This window comes from Dermacentor albipictus, chromosome 4 (assembly GCF_038994185.2).
Source record: "Dermacentor albipictus isolate Rhodes 1998 colony chromosome 4, USDA_Dalb.pri_finalv2, whole genome shotgun sequence".
NCBI classification, from domain to species: domain Eukaryota; kingdom Metazoa; phylum Arthropoda; class Arachnida; order Ixodida; family Ixodidae; genus Dermacentor; species Dermacentor albipictus.
In genome coordinates, this window is record NC_091824.1 from 93815196 (window position 1) to 93833278 (window position 18083).

The following is an 18083-nucleotide window of genomic DNA, read 5'->3' on the forward strand; positions in this document are numbered from 1 at the left end:
GTGTGCTACTCAGCGCCGTCATATGCCACCTTCTGAGACTGTGTAGCCAATATCAGCCGCCATGAAGTCAAACCACAAGCCAGGGTCATATCTTCGGCAAGAGCGATATCAAAAAATTGGAGGACGCTTAAGCTTCGCCTTCAAGAGTGGAATGCGATAGCGTTATCGCACCCCTTTCGCACCGCCCACTCATTCGCTCGGCATGCTCTTGAGTCACACAAAGATGAAACGTGCGCCTGAGCAAGCGGAACGAAGCAAGGAACTCGGTGCCTCGGAGGGAGAAACGATCTACGTGAGCCAAATGTCGTGATCGGCACGGACAGCCAGGCCGCGACGCACCATGAAGGCAAACGCAATCATGGGGCTGACGCCTCGATGGGATCGTCCTCTATCTTGCTTGGGAGCACCACGCAGACGCACGACTCCTCACCAGCAGCCCGGCACACATCGCAGGGGACGTTTTCCCACCAGACGCACTATGGCGCAGCGATCACATCAGAGGGGTCCCGCATCGGACATTGCACCTAGGGACCCCGCTGTGAGCGGAAAGAGTAGCCGCGTCGTGCGGGCAAGTGGCACACCACCTGTCGGGGCAGTGCCGTACATTGCAAGGAGGGGGTCTTCTGTGTTTGCCGCAAGATGGCTCTGCGTGCGTGCCAAGCGCAGAAGAAATTTAGTGGAAACATACTTTGATACGCGTTTAACTGCGACTTCTGTAATTTACATGCTCATAATTACCAATATACACAGCAGTATAACTTTCTACGGCACATTTCAAAGGCAACACCACATTCACTAGAGCCGCTTTTGTCCTGCTTTGAAGCATCGAACTCATGGCTGAGTGGTAGCGTCTCCGTCTCACACTCCGGAGACCCTGGTTCGATTCCCACCCAGCCCGTCTTGAAAGTCGTTTTTATTTATGAATTGTCTTCTGCCATTTTTCGCTCACTTCCACCACTGTCGCCGACACCGGCTTTTCTTAGACACGTGCTTCTTAACACTATCGGGTTAAAACACAGTCTTTCCTAGTGGCAATAGACCAATGCACTAGAATAGTGGCCGCACGACCGGGTAGGGAAGACCCAAATAGTGTGATTGCCCTTTTGAGCCGAGAGATATTTAAGAATACCAAAGTAGCAATATCAGACAATGGACCAGCATTTGTAAGCAAGCATCTGCAAGAATGGGCGAAAGGACGAGGAGTTGTTTTGCGACGCTGTGCGCCCTACCATCCTGCAGGAAATGGCATGGCTGAAAGAATCATACGAGACTTGAAACAGTTTATTTCCATGTATCCCATGTTGAATTCCAATGGCAGATCCAGATCAAGTTTTTCTGCTCTGTATGGAGCAATCCTATTCTAATGGCAGAATGGGAGCGTGAGCTGTGTGTTCCAATGGCAGATTGGGACCAGCCGCTGATCCCGGATTGCTCCGTGGAGCAAAAATATTTGCTCCACTGAAATCGGCAGATTTGACCGGAGGTCCTCGTGACGTATTTCCTTCACCCGCCTCTGCTTCCTGTCACGGTCGCCTGTTTCCAGTCACGGGCAGCTATGGATGACATGGGAAACGTGGACGCCGTGTCGCGCCATGCGATTTTGTTCGCGCTCCAAGACAGCTCCGACTCGGACAGTACGATTTCCAAGTCGAGTGATGATTCTTCTGACACGGACATTGAAGTGGGGTGGTGGGTTGCGCTTCCAAGCGCTTGTTCCTCTCTCTATTCTAGCGCCCTCTCACTTGATTTTCCTCTACTAAGTGCCCCCGCGGGAGCACACGCATTCCCTTCGCAGATATGGTGCGAGCAGATGAGAGCGATCTCGGTCGGAGCGACGTGCTCCGTTCGTGATCTGGCCGAGCGCTCGCGATCTACCATTGGAATTCAACACCAGTTTCAAAAGCAGATGGAAGTGCTGCCTGGAGGCCGCTGTAGCTCATCACAATCGGTCGCACAGTGCGAGTATTGTCTGTAGTCCCTATCTTGTGGCATTTGCAAAGACACCGGTGCTGCCCGCTGATCAACAGCTTGGTACTGCTGACCGCCTGCAATTGTGCGAGAAGCGGAAAACTGCGCAAGCCTACCAGCGATACCACGAAGATATGAAAAGGCAGTTCGACCGCTGCCACAACATGCGAATACCTCGTATACAGCTGAACGATTTAGTACTCGTCAGAAAAGGTCATCCGGGTATGAAGCAGGTGTACATGGGACCGTATCGCGTGGTGCAAACTGCAGTGAAAGAAGGTGTTCTCAAGAGAGTTGGTTACATCAACGATGACGGCAAGGTCGAGCTTGCAACCATTGGGAACAAATTTATGTATCATCCCAGGAGGGATGAGTCTTCAATTTTTAAACAAAAATTTACTGGCCTACAATAAACAAAACGAACAAGAAAAATATCACTACTTTAGTGCAGAGACTGGCATTTCAGGCATGCTGTCACTAAAACCATGCACAATTAAAATTAATGAGTTAGTTTTTACCTCGGCATCTTCATGGCACCATCTTTTGTAAATTAGAAATGTGAATTCATTTTAAACCGTTTCTTTACTCTCATCAGTATAATAAATTACAAAAGTTGCTTAGCAAGTTTGGTATGTTTTGATGTGGGAATAGACGAAACATTTTTCAGTGCAGTGTCACTCCCATAACTCTGAGAACTGAGAAATACAACGCACGGAAACATATTGATGAGCAAAATCTGTGAATGAGGCAGTTTTCATGAAACCGAAATAAAATAGAAAATTATCACTTACGGAGCTTCGTCTTCCTCTTCCTTCTCAACTTCATTGGCTTCTGTGGGAACCGAAGGCTCAGCAGTAATGTCGTTTTCTTTAGTTTGGTCTGAAGAGAGTTAGAGAATAACACCACTATTACTTCAATTACAGCTTCAGGCAAAACTTTGAAGCAGTGAAGTGAAAGATACAATAGTACACGAAATCTACACTGTTGGGTGTCGCATTGCATGGATGGCCACTAGATTAAAACTGTGTTGAATGTATAAACCAAGCAGCCAACAATGCAATTCATTCTCCAACTCCTTCAACACCATACTTTGATCTGTAGAGCATTCACTGGGTAAAATAAATTAAATTTTGGGGTTTTACATGCCGAAATTACAATCTGATTAAGAGGCCGCCATAGGGGGGATCTCAGGATTAATTTTGTCCTACTGGGGTTGTTTAATGTGCACCCAGTGCACGGTACACAAGAGCTTTTGCTTTCCGCCGCCCATCAGAATGTGGCTGCTGCAGCAGGTATTGAACCTGCCATAGCCACTGAGCTATTGCGGTGGGTCATGAACAGGGCAACAGGCAGCATAAGTTACACGGAGGCCGCAGGGAGGGCAGAGTCCTGCTAGCGGTAATCTGGCTTGGTAATGTGTGCAAATTCCACAAAACTGTACTGGACAGACTTATGCATTTTCTCATGTGGCTCCTATTATGCAAGAGTCGTATAAATGCACAAGATATGTGCCTTGAGGTAAGATACAAATATGTAGAACAGTCTAGTCAAAGAGCAGTTCTTGTAATCTAAGGAACTTTACATCGTCAGGAGTGAAATAGTAAAATAAAGAGTAAACAAGTCTGGAGCCATCTTATTCTACCGATAAAAATTAATGAGCACAAAACAAAGATGAAGACTGAGGTATAAACAGGATAAATGCTCCTTCTAAATTAATTTTTTTTTTAATGTCTCACATCTACTTTTATATATTTCTTGACCTGAGAAAGCTTCACTTGATTCAGACAAAGCAATGCATAAATATGTCCTGTTGTCTCTACCTTGGTCCTCCCGTCTTTTGCAGGTTGCAATTATTACTAGCACAATATGAACTAGTAACCTTAGAGCCATTTTGTGGCGACAAATGTTTGTAACCGTGCACAAGTGCTTGAAATTGCAAGTCAAGCAATGTGAAAAGTGGGAACGGTTGCGGTCTTTATCAAATGAAGCAGAGCCACTGGAAGCACGAGCGTTGCTAAGCCCTGGCTTTGTCGTACCACACAAAGACTTTAAGGAGTACAGATGCGATGGGAGACGGATAGAGTGTCCCACAGTAAGCTACAGTCTGCACACAGTGGCTACATCTATTTTAACAAAGGCTGCCAATGAAAATTACATTATGTACACATACATACAGGAATTCACGAGAGTTAGTGCTAGCAGGGACTGCACGATAGCCCAGCAGGTGAAGACAAAACAGAAGTACACAAGTCGGTGGCAGCCACCCCACAACTACAAGTTCCCAGTCAGACAACAGTTTTATTAACTGCAAGACAAACCAGTAAGACCATACACATAAACAGCCATAACCACATCGTATCCACACCCAAGGTGCATAGTGAAATGTGACAAATGGTGCAATGAATGACTGAACATACAAAAGTCACAAAAAGTTTCTGCTTTAGCAAGAAGAAGCATTTTCTTATAGAAAGAAATTCTGCCTTCCTCTAACAGGATTTCTTTAGCAAAAATTTCCCTTTTCCAGCTTTTTTGCAAAGTAAATGACAGCGTTTCACTCTTTAACAAATAGAGCATATAAATAAAAGCACAAGATGGTGTATTTACGACAATGTTTTGATCTGAAAAAGGGCCACACTTAAACCATATTTCTGCCTAGACAGCTTGACGGACGACAATTACTGTTCCAGCAATTTTCATAAAAATAAAATCTCCCAGAGGGGCCAATAGGCACGCTACTTATCTATATAAAATACATGTATACAGTTATAAGAAATGGAGGAACCACTCCATTTATTGAAGAAAGAAGATTAGCGAGCAGTAAATTGCATGTAATTTTTTTTTTCAGCTATGCTTCGGGTGCAAGAAGATGAAAGCAAACAAAGAAGGGAGCACACACGGTGATGTCCTACATCACAACGCAAAGCATGGTCCTATGAAATTCATGGCAACCACACTCAAGGCTTATAAAGTTCAAAACGCACTACTTGAAACAGCTGGATTTGAATGTCTGTAGATTGTGCACAAGATGTTTTTGCAGAACTGCATCATTAATATATGGTTGAGCATTAAAAAATATGTTTTACATGCAGGAAAGTGCAGTTATGCAATCATGGCCATAAATCAAACTTTTTTTTTTAATTGCCCGTTTGCTTTTTCACAGAAAACAGAACAAAGTTGCAATATCCGAGAGAGAGATAGAGAGAAAGGGCAGCAGTAATTTTCTGCGTTCAAAAATTGTTAGTGTCCTGAAGCCTCTTTAAAGAAAAGCAAAGTGCCTTAAGCATTAAAGGATACTGTCCCACGAATATTCTACCACAATAATCTTTCTAGAAAAATTTGCATGAGCAGAGTTCTCAATAACAAAATGTAGCTGCTCCTGCTGTCACTCCTACAAGAAAAGGTGCTTGCCTTAAACTGCAGCAAGATCACACAATCTTCAGCCCATGGGGTAGTGACGAAAGTCACTATGCACAGCTTTAAACACAGAGGAAAGTTTCTGGCCATACATACAGTCAAGCTCAATATGAACACCGTGCCAGAAGTGTAACAATCAGTATTTCATGTTCCCAGTTTGAGTCCCACTCAAGACCAAGCTAATGCAAGGCTGGTTAGCTTCAGTAGTCTGACAAAACCAGTGAATTTAAAATGACATGGCCAAGGCATTTGAAAATGAACAAGTTAAATAAAGCAAGTGAATTTTTAAGCAAGACTTGCAAAGCAGTGACTTTCATGAATGCAATATCCAACATGCATGGGGGGCTCTTTGCCATGTTAAAAAAAAAAAAAAGTTTCTAGGCACCAAGAATTGAACACATTCACACATGTGCTGCGATTACAGAAAGATATCACTCAAATGTAATGCAGTAATAATGGTAGCACAAGCATATAGAGGGCACCGCAGATGCATGACCTTCGCTGAACAGTACAAAATGACTGATTGATAGATTTAATGTCCTCAAACAATGCAGGGGCTATGAGAGATGCCACAAGGGGAGGCTACAGATTCATTCTTACTACCCTGTGCTCTTTAACATGCGCACAAAGCTCAGTGCTGAGAACAAAAAAAATTCTTGCATTTCATCACCACTGGAACACAGCAGTAGTGGCAGCCAAATGAACCTGCGACTTTGTGTGCAACCAGAATGCTGTAACCACCAAACTACCACAACTAACAGCATGTGCTGACTCTCGTTGCCGACATCGCAACGGTCTTGCTCAATGCAAACACAAACTGCTTCGCAGCAGGAAAGGAGTGGCGTTCTCAGGTTGTCTCGATTCAAATGAAGCATTGCGTCCAACGATGCTCAGCTTCGGTGGACTGGCGTGAATTGGTGTAGTCAGCATGACATTGCTGATGACTATCACAGAGGCACAAGTACCCCATTATAAGTCAGACATCAGTCTAGTAATCAGCACAGATTAGCCCGGAGTGATAACGCTGGTCTATGTTACATCCCAAGGAATTTCAGGCCCAAGGACCAGGAAAATATAGCATGATGTACACAATCTATATTTCTACTTTAAATACTAGTATCATAATTATGCTGAGTGAAACATAACAATGCTTACTCTTTCATGCGGCCACTTATATCTAAACATTGCCACCCCAGAAAAAAATTGCCCCTCTTATCAATGCATAATGACACGAAAAAATACACACACTAATGAGAAAGCAAACAGTTTCATGTGAGCAATATGCCCTAGTGTCCACACAACTACAGATTTAAAAAACAAATGAGCTAGTTCAGCTAGGTATCAATATAATGCAATGTACAGGTGCACTTCACCATTTGTAGTACATAAGAAATACATATGCACCAGAAGTTTCCTTAAAGCTTTACCAATTTTTGAAGAACTGAATGCAGCAAGTACAGCAATGCTGTTATGAGAGCTGTTCTTTTTTTTTGAAGAGGTACATTACTTGAGCAACAAATCAAAATGCACAATTATCTAATTAACAAAGTTAATTGATTTTGATAGTTAAGAAGACTTGTTGCAAATGGGGGGGGGGGGCATATACACTGCCTCCTTTATACACAACACCCAAAATGCTGTCTTACACATCCTGCTTAATGTCTTCGTCATCTGCTTCTATACTGTACATTTTTTCAACTTGTGGCAATCACACACACACAAAAAAAAGTTAAGTGGCAAAGCACTTCACCAATGGCATCTGGAAGCTGATCTGGCCAAAACAATTTAAACTAAAAAAAAAAACAAAATTCCGCTCAATACTTAGCTGCCACCATCAATACTGAGTACTGGTGCATAACAACACCACAGCAATGAACACAAAAAATGCTAATGTGCTCAACATGCAGTGCATTCATCTGACATTGTTTTTCAGTCGACAAATTCTCCCTGTGATCCGAGGATGCGGCTACACAGGCAGCTTCAAAGGATCTCGAGTGAACAGACTATCAAACCAACAGAATCAGACAGAACTCTAGTGAAACCAAAAAGGCTCAAAAGTTAACAGAACTGTGCACACTTACAGCTGCACATGAACACCATGTCAAAATTAACAAAATGCATCAACAGCCATCGACTTTATGTGGCAGCCAACTCTGCTGCAGTTGACAAGGGTGCTGAGGACCTCAAAGACCATTCAGTGACCTTACAGCCATTAACAAAGTGCCCACCTGGCTTAAGTATAAGTGCAAGAAGAAGAAACAAAGGCTTCAAACTGATTGATTGTTTCACTCACCAAATATCAAGGAATACAACGCCCTACTTAATAGGTGCAATGAAGCCCTTCTTCTCCAAAGCAGTTCTGGCAGTACGTGCTTATAATTGTGCGATGTATAACAACTGTGTATACGAGTGCAATATCAGACTATATTTTCACCTTCACCAGCTTGAATATTTTACATATATATATGAGACACCAGCAAGATGATAGCAATAAAGAAGCTTGTAGGCATAGCATCAAGTGTTGGCAGCGGAAGACAAATGAAAGTATGAATCCCATCCATTCCCTATGCTTATAGAATTGTAGAATGTTTTCAACTCTACAATAGTTCCCTGCAGTTGCAGAAGTGCCTTTCCAGTAGCGCATATATGGACTGTTGCAAAGGATGAGCAATAGACGACAGTTTTATACTCCCAAGACTCACCGAACTGACAATCAAATCTGCCTTTAATGGCTCTCACCACTCAACAAATAGTACGAGCTGCACATCTGCTTGAACAAATAAAAATTACACGGCTACCTGGGCTGCAATAATGTAGTCATTCCTTTCACTCAATTTAATTCGTCTTATCTGCCGCTCACAACTGACCGATCCTGATGATAATGTAAACAAAGTGCAAATAGGAAAAGAACTTGAGTATAATCATTATGTTACCCAGTCCTGGTGACAATTAACTCATTAATAGCACTTGCAATTTATCTTTGCAGTTGTACACAACACTACAGCAGCTGAACAACAAATTCTGAGGCTAAGAGCAAGAATACAGCCACTCAGTGAGCAGAAAATGTATGTGGCCATGAACGAGTGCTGGCACAAAATTTTCCTATCTTCTTGCTTTATTAGGCAGCTACTGACTTTTAAATCATGGTATGAGGCTCGAATTCCATGAGGGCACGGCAAATAACAAATTATGCCACCTCTTATTCAGAATTATTCAGAAACAAAAATGGGGATAATTACAGTATAAGTATATATAAGTATTGTGACCAATTCGAAACGTGTGCCAAGCGGAGTGTGTCTTTAGGCATGTAGAGCAAGATGGCTCTATACGTCCTGAATATCTAAGGTGGTGGTCACGTGACATCACTGACAAGGGGGTTGGTCAGACTGATGCAATGGTTGCAAGCCATACCGTGACTGTCTTGCCAAGAGCATTTATCACATTTACCATTGTGCAAGGCCCACTTTCCGGATATTTTATTGGGTGTGGCCTTACATGAAGCATATAACTACCCACTAAAGCCCCCAACTGTGCTCGGTCTGCTATGCAAAATCACACAACCACTGCTGACCGATAATAAACATGCTTAAGTTGCGGACTAATTTTCTCAACACGGACAATGCCAAAAATATGTCAGAATAATTGGGCACTATGAAATAGAGGAATTGTGACCGTACTCAACTCCGCTGCTTTTTAAAGGACTAGCAACACAAGAAATTCATTTACAGCCTTCTTCCGAGTGATTTACTCCATTAAAATAAAGTTTACTTTAAATTTCTTGATGGCCAAGGCCACGGGTGCATTTTGCATTCACCCAGCGCGCAGCCCACTATGTGTCACTGGTCGTCGTGAAATGCAGATAATGCACACGTGGCCTTGTACTCCGAGACACTCTTAGTTTAGACTGTGCTCTGAAAAATCAGTTTGGAGCTTTATTGGCTTAATGCTCACACGCGAGATTGCATAATTCCCTCCAGTAAGCACACACACAAACTTGGTATACCAACGTTCGCAGTAGCTGCCTGCTCGTCACCCGCAGCCCACACTTCACCACGGTCATCAGTCCAACGTGTGCATGTGACTTATGCCTGACTTCCTGCAATGGCTTACCACCTGCCGCACATGCTGCCTAGGCCTAACCAGCACCACCACGCCGCTTTGTAGGAGTTGGTGACCAAAGCTGTGATTTGACGGTTTGGTGCTGAGTGCAGAATACGGAGATGATAATGCCGTCATTAGCAGGACAACTAGTGCCAGATAGTAGCTGCTAGCAGAAAGAAATCAGTATGCCGGTGCGAGCGTGAAACCTATGGCACATTTGGCTGGTCGTGTCCGAGTGCTCTGGCAGTGCTCCAATAGTTGTATAAAATAGCAACCAAGCTTTACCACTAGCAGAAAAAAACCTCAAATGACGATAATGAAGCCTGGTTATCCCCAACAGATTGTTTAATTCTCGTAATGCAGCTTTAAAACCGTTTTCTACTAACTTCGAAGCACTGTCAGAGCACTTTAAAAGAAGTCGAATGTGCCATTAGTGAAACTTTTCCAAATTTTTGCACTGCAAACAGGAGGTGTGGGCCTTACATAAGTAAATGTGGTAACTAGGTCAGAGAAGGCGAAAAATACTTTCCACGTTCTGAAAGAAATGACAGCACGAGACCAAGTTGAATGTGGAAAAGTGCAGGATGAAGGTAAGAGGAGCTCGTGTGGTGTATGGCCTGGCTTTTGGCAGCAGTTATTCTGTGGCTTGTGACCATTGCACCCAGCTGACTGACATGCTTATCAACAGTTTAGGATCAGCAGTTTATGCTGCCCCGTGACCACTACGTTAGTTTTTTGTGATGCATGGAGGAGCCGTGCTCAACGGACCCTACATCACGAAGTTGCATTGAACCTCGTGCAGGTTTTGAACATTCGTGGAATTTGTTCCAGTGGATTCGTTATTTAAATACAGAGTAAACAGATATTAAAAAAAAAAGAAGTAAGGTGGTTGGGTAAAATTTTTTTGTCAGTATACTCATATCTGTTCCTGAGAGCGAAAACACAACTATGGATGTGTGATAGATACTACCTTACCTGTCAGCTACATGGTCATGTTAATCGAAGGGACACTCAAGAGAAATACTAAATCATTTTAGATTGGTACAGTACTCTTTCCAGACTTCATTTGGCGTTTCCTTGCTGAAGTACTGCACATTATTTATGCATAACTGCTCCGTTTCTGAGCAAAAATTGACTTGCGAAGAAGGCTTCTAAGCAGTGTATGTTTACATTTGGAATACAATATAATCATTAACCCATAAACACTACAATCATAATAGACATGGTAAAATTCGCAATGCCGCGATGAGCTGGCGAAGAAAAGGCAAGTGGTGCTGCCACCTACATTTCACTTTTGCGTGCCACCTACATTTCACTTTTGCGATCTGTGTCCCACCAAGCCTTCATTCACAATTAAACTGAGACACCTTACAGACTGCACTTTAAGGGCTGCACTTTTCTTTCCCGATTTTGACAAGGTGCCGCCTTTGCACGGTACCAACCCTCTTGCTCAAACTGGTGCCGGCACAGCCAGCGACTTATGCACGCTCAGAATCCCCGCACATACCAGTGCATTAGAGGTGAATGCAGAGTTCTCACTATATAGTAGTGACGGGTGGAAGTACCTAGTGCACGAAAATCTGCCGTTGCGCTTGCGTGGTATCAGGGCACCAAAAGCAATTGCTTCTCCGTTGGCAATCTTTCTTTCCAAATTTAGGGCTGCCAAATTGGGGGTGCGGCCCTTACGCGAGTCTATAGAGTAATTAGTATTCCACATGTGCAATCTAACAGTCTAGTTCTGCCTAATGTTTCTCTTTATAGTGTCCCTTTAACCTTGTAATGCCCAAACAGAGTTCCATTTCAAGGACACCTAGAACAACTTGCTCACTGTTATTTCTGCCCATGGAGAGCACATTTGTACTTAAGGACAATGAAATATGAATTATAACTGTATTATAATTGTAATAGTTAATAATTCATTCGTTGAACTATCCACCGCTGAAACTTTGCTCCAGCATATCAAAAACGTAACTATGGGCTTTGCATAAAGTTCCCCACACCTAAATGAGCATATTTTGCAGCATTAAACTTAGCGTAGCATGTATCACACGTTGGGCACTACAAGGCTAAACTGAACTTCTGCACCAACCAATTGCACCAAATGAAGTCATAGTGCTGGATTGACAGGGACATGAAAGACGGGACATGCACTAGTCCCGTCTTCTTTCATGTCCCTGTCAATCCAGCGCTCTGACTTTATTTGATGCAACGAACCAACTAGGCCAAAAATCAGCCCTCCCGAACCTATTGCGGTCGTGCTCCGTTACAAATTAAACCTAACCATATTTACAACTACACCCACTATGTTTAACAGATTAATTGTGCATTAAAATTAAGATTAAAATTGTGCATGGACTTTCCATATAGACGAGCACAACTGCTGCGGGTAATAACCGAGATTCAGGTTAATTGCAGTTAGCTTGCCTGTACACTAGCGCAGTGGTTTCGAAAGTGGGCTTTGTAAATGGCAATTTGGCACTCTGTGACAGGCCGAAAAGAATCTGTCCCCATCCCTCCTTCAGAAAATTTTTACATTACAGTTTGGATTCAAGAAAACCACTGTACATTGATTAAAAAAAAACACTGTACAAACCACTGGCGTCCATGCTGGACACCGTGGGTCTGCAAAGCGCTCATATGTCCTGCATGCTCAGGGCCATTTTCAAATCTAACGACCTGTTGACTCTTCAAGATATGATGACTGGCCGTTTAACTGGTGTATTGTAAAAAATGCGCGGGGGCGCATTCACATGCTGCTTGCTGTAAAGGCACACTGATGTTGACACGGGGCAGTTTTCATATACAGTAGACATCTGCTAATTTTACTCCGGATAATTGGATCCCAACCGAACGTCCCAGCCAGTGCCCATACATTTCAATGCTAAAAGACTTTCGTTATTTCGATCCTGAAAGTAGCCTTCACTGGATAATTCGAACTCTGCTAATCAAAACGTGACCAAAGTTGGTGACTCCCCTAGTGGCTCGTCCATCTTGGCAGCATGAAAGTGGGTCTTAGGACCAAAAATGTCTTTAAATCAAGGTGTAGTGCTGGAAACTTGTACATATATGTAAAATTATGTGCTTATTTCGAACATAAGGTCCACTTTCATTTACCTCCTTCAGTTCAAATTTTATGCAAGTTTTCCCTAATTATCTTCTGCAAAGATTTGCAAATCATGTGTTCTTTAGATATCACTAAGCAGGATATCAACAACTTGCACAACGCACATAGCTGGCTCATGTGGTCAGAAGGAGTGGGCTTTTAGGGTTAGTGCTGCGGTCGGTATATTGATAACCATTCCACAGCATGAACGACTTTTGATATTTGAGTGCAGAAAGAAAAATAAATAAGCAAACTTTTGTGCACCACACACTTTGTTAATGTCAGGACTCTGTTTATGGTATGTGAACTAGAGTGGTAGCTGTATTGCAGCTACTGCATTGCTGCATTACAATGCGGAGAGGGGAAAAAACAAAAAAGGGGAAGAATTTGGTTGTTTATGTACTATCATGAGTTCCTCAATAAAAAGCAATACCCTTCGAGATTAAAGATAACATGCTAAACCATAAACATTGAATGCCCCAAGCTCATGTTATGGTGGCATTGTTTTGTTTATTTTTGTCTCGCACATGGCATTCAGCTTTGAAATTTTGTTTGTGCAACTGATGTGATATCTGGGAAGGGCGGTGGAGTTCTCAAAAGTCAGAAAGTATGGGAACTGCTGCACTAGTGTATTATACAATCATTGGAAGCTACCACAGCCTGTTGGTGGTGCTTACACTAGCTTACAATGTTCAAAAATTGTATTCGGTCCCGCGACCTCGTGCTCAGCAGCCTCTGAATAGCTCCTGTAAACACGCTGTGAATAGCGCTGGAGAGATAGTATCTCCCTGCCTGACGCCCTTCTTTATTAAGATTTTGTTGCTTTCTTTATGGAGGACTACAGTGGCTGTGGAGCCGCTACAGATATCTTCCAATATTTTTACATACGGCTCGTCGACACCCTGATTCCGTAATGCCTCCATGACTGCTGAGGTTTCAACTGAATCAAACGCTTTCTCGTAATCAATGAAAGCTACATGTAAGGCTTGGTTATATTCCATACATTTCTCTATCACCAGATTGACAGTGCGAATATGGTCTATTGTTGAGTAGCCTTTGCGGAATTTTGCCTGGTCCTTTGGTTGACAGTTGGAACGCTTGCTGCACTGTAAAAATTCCAACCCACTTCATGCCATGTTATGTTTTCAAAGTTCATGAGATTTCGCACAGACAGGGAGTCATCACAACTGACACAAAAATACATTTCCGTCGATTTTTCGATAGGCAATAAGTGATATCTGGAGCAGTTCATGAAGATCTTTAACTTTTTTTCCAGGCCCTTGGCATGCAGAAAACAAAGGTGCAGCATAACTGTCAAACATAACTGCAAGATGGGCAGTTTTTGCATTTGCAAGCATTTGCAAGATTTGCAAATGCTTGTTGATACGGCGAGGCAATGTGGTCTGTATTATGTCACATGAAAGCACTACCTCCGCAGGTGAATGACTGAGAATGGGCCAAAGCTCTGCATGTTCAAAACAGTGGATCTTGCAGCAAACTACTATTAGGGAATGCAAATGAACACTGAGTCACATCCAATGCCTTTAAAATGCCTTCTTTATTCAGTGTCCTCCCTAAAAAAATAGTGCACAATTCTTTGAGAATGACAATTTTGTCTGGTAAAATAAAAGTTAGGAAAGCATAGAAGAACACATCCACATATTGAAAAATAAAAGGATGCCACACCTTGTACTCTTTATGCACAGTTCTCACATCTTAAAAGTATGAAAGAAGGTGGGGGACACAAAAATGGAGGCATTTGCCATTGCCCAAGAACAAGAGCTCTGGGATTCAGAAGCTGCAGGTGCTTTTGAAACCACTGCCTCCCACACACAATGCTTCGTCTACCTACTCATGCTCCTATGACAAGCAACCACACCTGCAGAGCTACAAAGGAGTTGCCTTTTGATTCGATGATTACATGGATACTCATACCCAGACACCGGAAGACAAAAAACTTGTAGAGACAAAACAGTGTAGAAAAAGCTCCCCCCTGCTCAAACGGCTGACCTACCAGTGTTTTCTTTGGTGGCAGCTAATTCATTGCTTGCGTGTTTGTCCCGTCGCCGGCTAGACTTCTTCGGTGGCTTTGTACTGGGAGCTTCAACGAACTGGTCTTCAACTTCGTCCATCTTCTCCTCCTGTGGCTCAGGTTCGGGCGGCGCTGCCACTTCGGCAGTGGGCTCCTCGTTTTTCTCCTTGTGGTGGTGTCTCCCTTTTTTCCCACGGTGCGAGGCTACGCAAATACAAAAATAATAATCAGGCTAGGCTACTTAGGTGAGCCACAGGTACACAGCAAATTTTCTGGAAACGAGGATTATAATCGAGCAAATAAGATGTGTTAGATGGTTAAAAGAAGTATGGAACATAATGTTATGGCACAAATTTACATGGGACCAAGCAAGATGCACAGGACGAACGCCGAAATTAAAATTGTCTTTACTAAAGCACAGCAATACATAATCAGCAGTCTCAACATGAGGGTTACAAAACCATTGCCACTGCACACACCATCATCAGGTGCGTTCAGTCTTCGTGTGGCAGAAGACTGCGAAGTGCAACCCACCACCACCTACCTTCCCCCTCGTTTTACTAAAACATTTGTACACATTGCTCAAATTTGCAGCTCAATTCCAGTCAGAAGTGTTTCAAGATGTAGGTGACACATTTTATATATCCTTGCTTCCAGCGATGTGTTTGCTGATGATGCACTAACTACACTCGGATGACTAGAATAACTATACCTCTTAGAAAATTGCTGATGACCATAAAGAGTTATAATAGAAAAATGGAAAAAACGAAATTACAGTCAAACCTCGATATATCAAACACGGGGTACATTGAATGATTGCATATATCGAACACTTTCTATATAACCTGGAAAATCTCATGCATATTTTTTTCTTTGTTTCCAACGGACTCAGATGTAAAATGGATATATCAAACTCCACCACCCCAGACCACATACTCTTTGTTTACGGGTGGTGAACTTTCCCGCAACACCCTTGAAGATAGCGGTGGCGCGATGGGCATTCCCGACTGTTGCGCACTATAGTTGCGCATATCGATCGCCCCAAGGGCACCATTTGAACTTAGCGGCGTAGACACGTGGTGGCTTGGCTAGTTTGACATCAACGACGCATTGCATTTGCCGCACTCTACACCTGCCGCGCCTCAAGAGAACCGACGGTTTACATCCGCAAATACGTGCACGCACGCTGGGCTCACTCAGACGCCTTGGCGGACACTACCTTGTTAATGACAGTGTTTCAAAATGCTTCGATTAACAGACATGCAGATCGCAGCAGAAGTAGCGGCCAAAGGGAGCTGCTGCCGCGGTTGATCCCGCAAGCCCCGATGCTGCCCTGATGCTGCCCTGCTCCCGACTTCAACTGAAGCTGTAGCTGCTTTGGCCCTTCTACGCCACTACTGCGGTGCAATAGAGGGCACCGGCCTATTGCTAGCGGATTGTTTAGACTACCTTTAGGACTCCGTGTTTAAGCACACGGATGCCAATAAGAAGCAGGCTATACTGCTGCAGTACTTTCAGCCAAATAAATACTCTGTGTGAAGCTTCAAGTCAGTACAGTAAAAGCTCGTTATTTCGAACCGCAAGGGGAAGCTGCTTCAGTTCGAATTAACGAAAGTTCGAACTAACGATAGTGAAGGAGAGCAACAGTACACTGCGATTTGGAAGCAGTAGGGCATGTCAGAAAGTGATGGCGTGTGCCGCGGGCACACGCCATCTTGAAGTCGAAGCTCTGGGTCCGACTGTGCCACACTACCGATGTCCACCGAAACGAACGTTAGCCGAGGCTTAACACCATCACAATGAATCGCGATGGCCGATACCTCCTAAGCTGAAAACAGACGTACACAACCGATGAAGACTGCCGAGACAAAGACTCACATGTGAAGGTGGCGAAGGCCTTGATTCGTTGGTTCTTGATTGCAAGCGCAGCTGCGACGTACTTGATTCGCTGTGTTTCGGAGATGGCGCTTGCCGTGCCATCTCCGCACAACATTAGCAGCTGCACAAGATTTGCTAAGCCTCCGAGATTCGCAACGGGCATGAAGTCCTGGAGGTTACGTAGCACGGAGAGGCGGCAGCCGCCGCTGCCTTCTGGCTGACCCCGCGTCGGTTAAATTTTTTTCCGATTTTTCCTTCTCTCGCCGTTCTCTCCGTTTCGGAGGCAATACAGCCTTGTGTGTAGGCAGTAGGCGCGTTTGTCTGGCCGTGTGCCAAGCGAGCGTAGTTCGAATTATCCGTGAGGGAACCTTCTCGCGTTCGAATTAACGGACTTTTTTATACATACACTTCTGTGGAGCTTGGCCGGACCAAATCGTACAGTTCGAATTATCCATAAATTTGAATTATTGAAGTTCGAATTAACGAGCTTTCACTGTATATACCGCACCACGATTGGGGCGCGATCGGGGATCATTGCTTGGAGTGCACATTCGGTTGCGCCGTGCACAATTGGCTTCATTCATTCACAAAACTTTATTTGTGTCCTGAAGCACAGTCTTTTCAGACCAAGGCGGGCCGCGTCCACGTCGGCACCACCAGGCCGAGCCTTATGGCGTCATCGTGGACCCTCTGGACAGCCCGTAGTTGATCTTGATAAGAAGAGCTTGATATCACCTTGTGCCAGTAAAGTGATTTTTCTTCGGGGTCGGCGAGTCGCGGGACAGCCCGCCAGCATGTGTCTGATGTCAATGATGCCATTGCACATGTTACATTCCTTCCGCATTTCTCTTTCGGGGTGCATTTTATTTATGAAATACGGAGTGGGGTACGTCCCGGTTTGCAGTAAACGTAGCGTGACGGCCTGAGCCCTGTTCAATCGTACGTGTGGCAGTGGGAATTGCCTACGCCCCAAGTAGTAATATTTAGTGATGTCGTTGTAAGTTAGTAAGTGATCTTTATGCTCCCCAGAATAGTAGTGGGCGTCGGTTCGGTTCTGACCGGCACGGCAAGCAAGTCCTTGTGCCAGGTCGTTAACCTCGTTGAGGTTAAGCCGAGTCTCGTCCACTTGTCCCATATGTGCAGGAAACCATCGGATTTCAGTTTTGATAGCTTTGACCTTGTCGATAATTCTATCCGCAGTCCCAGCTACATAGCCTTTGTCAAAGCTCTTAATTGCTGCTTTGGAATCGCTATAGATGAAAGACCATTACGGTTCCTGATGGCTAGAGCAATCACGGCTTGCTCCGCGCCACCGTGGAATCCTTAGTGAAGATCGTGACGGCATCCCGTACCTCGCCTCGGCTGTCGACCACCACGGCGGTGTAGGCCTCTTTGCCTTTGACCAAGGCAGCGTCTACAAGGGCCGCCTGTTGTCCTAGCTGTTCAATTTCTTTTAACAAGCTTTCACTCTCTCTTTTCTCCTGCTAACATTGCGTTCCGGGTGCATATTCCCCAGGAGGGGGGTGGTTCTGATCGTGTCTCTAAGGTTCACGCTCAATTCTACCTCGGATTCCTTCGGGTTCATCG

The 18083-nt window shown here is 44.1% G+C and overlaps 1 protein-coding gene across 3 annotated transcripts in view; it reads right to left on the reverse strand.

Moving 5' to 3' along the window:
* Window positions 1–18083, reverse strand: part of LOC135920005 (PC4 and SFRS1-interacting protein-like) — a 74945-nt gene that overhangs the window by 40664 nt on the left and 16198 nt on the right. For all 3 annotated transcript variants that reach the window (XM_065454069.1, XM_065454068.1, XM_065454070.1), the window contains 2 exons: window positions 14601–14822; window positions 2760–2847 (listed from right to left, as the gene is read on the reverse strand). In XM_065454069.1, the coding sequence (XP_065310141.1) occupies window positions 2760–2847; window positions 14601–14822 (310 nt within the window). The remainder of the gene's footprint in view (window positions 1–2759; window positions 2848–14600; window positions 14823–18083) is intronic.